This window comes from Myotis brandtii, unplaced genomic scaffold (genome assembly GCF_000412655.1).
Source record: "Myotis brandtii unplaced genomic scaffold, ASM41265v1 scaffold207, whole genome shotgun sequence".
In the NCBI taxonomy this organism is placed as follows: Eukaryota; Metazoa; Chordata; class Mammalia; order Chiroptera; family Vespertilionidae; genus Myotis; species Myotis brandtii.
Window position 1 is genome coordinate 834,387 of NW_005357736.1, and position 1,560 is coordinate 835,946.

Sequence of the window (1,560 nt, forward strand, 5' to 3'; positions counted from 1 at the left end):
GGCGCGTCGCTGCTGACCCAGGCGAGCACCCTCATGTCCGTGCAGCCTGAGGCCGACGCCCAGGGCCAGCCTGCCCCCAGCAAGGGGCCACCCAAGATCGTCTTCAGTGATGCCAGCAAGGAGGCTGGCCCGAGACCCCCAGGCTCAGGGCCCGGGCCTGGGCCTGCAGCTGGAGCCAAAGCTGAGCCTGCAGCCAGGGCAGGTGCCGCATCAGGGCCCGGAGCCCCGGCGAGAACTGGGGGGACACCCAGCCCAAAGCATGGCCGAGCAGAACAGCAGGCAGTGCCCAAGGCTGCTGCCAAGCCAAAGACCATGCCGAAGGACAGGCCCACCTGCCCACTGTGCCAAGCCGAGCTCAACGTGGGCAGCAAGGGCCCAGCCAACTACAACACCTGCACCGCCTGCAAGCTCCAGGTGTGCAACCTCTGTGGCTTCAACCCGACACCCCACCTGGTGGAGGTAAGGGACCCGGGGTCGCGGGGGCACGGGCAAGTGGGAGCAAAGGACCCCGCGAGCTGGGGCTGAGCCGTGGGGCACCCTCCACCGCCGATGCCCTGAGGGCTGCCCTCTCTTCTGTCCCTGCCCCGGCCGCCCCTCCACTCAGAGACCTGACTGGCACGGTGGGTGCGGGTGGTGTGCCTGCTGCCTCTGCCTGGCTGAGTGCCCTGAGGCTGGTCCCAGAGTCTGCCAGGCTCAGGAGGCCCTGAACTGCCTCCCCCCACTCCCAGCTCTCATGGCAGGACCTGGTGACAGATGCCAACCCCCTCTGCCCAGGGAGGAAGAACCTGGGGTCCCACCTGCCCTCGGCCTGTGCCCCTCACAGGGTGGAGGGCTGTGGGCCCCAGGAGAAGGCAGGCTTCTCACCGAGGGCAGGCCGTGCCCCGCGGCCCAGGCCCTGGCCCAGCCAGGGGTGTCCACCTCCATCCCTTCCTCAGGTCCTTGGTGGGGGGTGTTGATGTTTGCTTGTCAAAGCCTCAGCCTTCGGTCCGTGTTTTCCCGGGCAGCCTGCTCCCCTGGGCCTGCTTGTGGGGCTCTCAGAGGCGCTCTCCCGAGCTGCAGGAGGGTTTGAGATGGGGGCTGGGGCCGTCCCTCCGCAGGCCCTGCTCCAGGGAGAGGTGCTGAGCGCTGCAGAGCAGGGTGGGAGGGAGCAGGACGCCCCCTGCTCTGGAGAAGCCTGGGCCCGCCTGGGAGGCCCAGATGGTGCGGAGCCCCTGGTGGAGCTGCTTCTGACCCTCCCGGACCCACTCTCCCTGCTCAGGACCCCGGGGGCTGCTCGGCTGCCCTGGACACAACTCCTGTGTCCCCTTCCGTGGGTCTGTGATTGGCTCATCCCTGCTGTCATGTGGGGGGCGGGGCAGGGGGCAAGCCAAGGCCCTGCTGGGCTGAGCCATGCACGGCGTGTGGAGTGCAGACCCTGCTGCCGAGGGTGGGACAGTGGAGCAGGACGTGGTGTTGCCATGGTCTGTGGGCACCGTTCTGACGCGCCTGGGGCCAGGCCACCCTGGGTCTGTGGGAGAGAATGACAAGTGAATGGATGAACAAGGGGATGGAGGAGCAGGG

The 1,560-nt window shown here is 68.5% G+C and overlaps 1 protein-coding gene across 1 annotated transcript in view; it reads left to right on the forward strand.

The window, feature by feature from the left end:
- The first annotated feature begins 6 nt into the window (after nt 1-6).
- Nucleotides 7-1,560, forward strand: part of BSN (bassoon presynaptic cytomatrix protein) — a 4,624-nt gene continuing 3,070 nt past the window's right edge. The window contains exon 1 of the mRNA XM_014538993.1: nt 7-459. Coding sequence (XP_014394479.1) covers nt 34-459 — 426 coding nt within the window. The 5' untranslated portion in view covers nt 7-33. The remainder of the gene's footprint in view (nt 460-1,560) is intronic.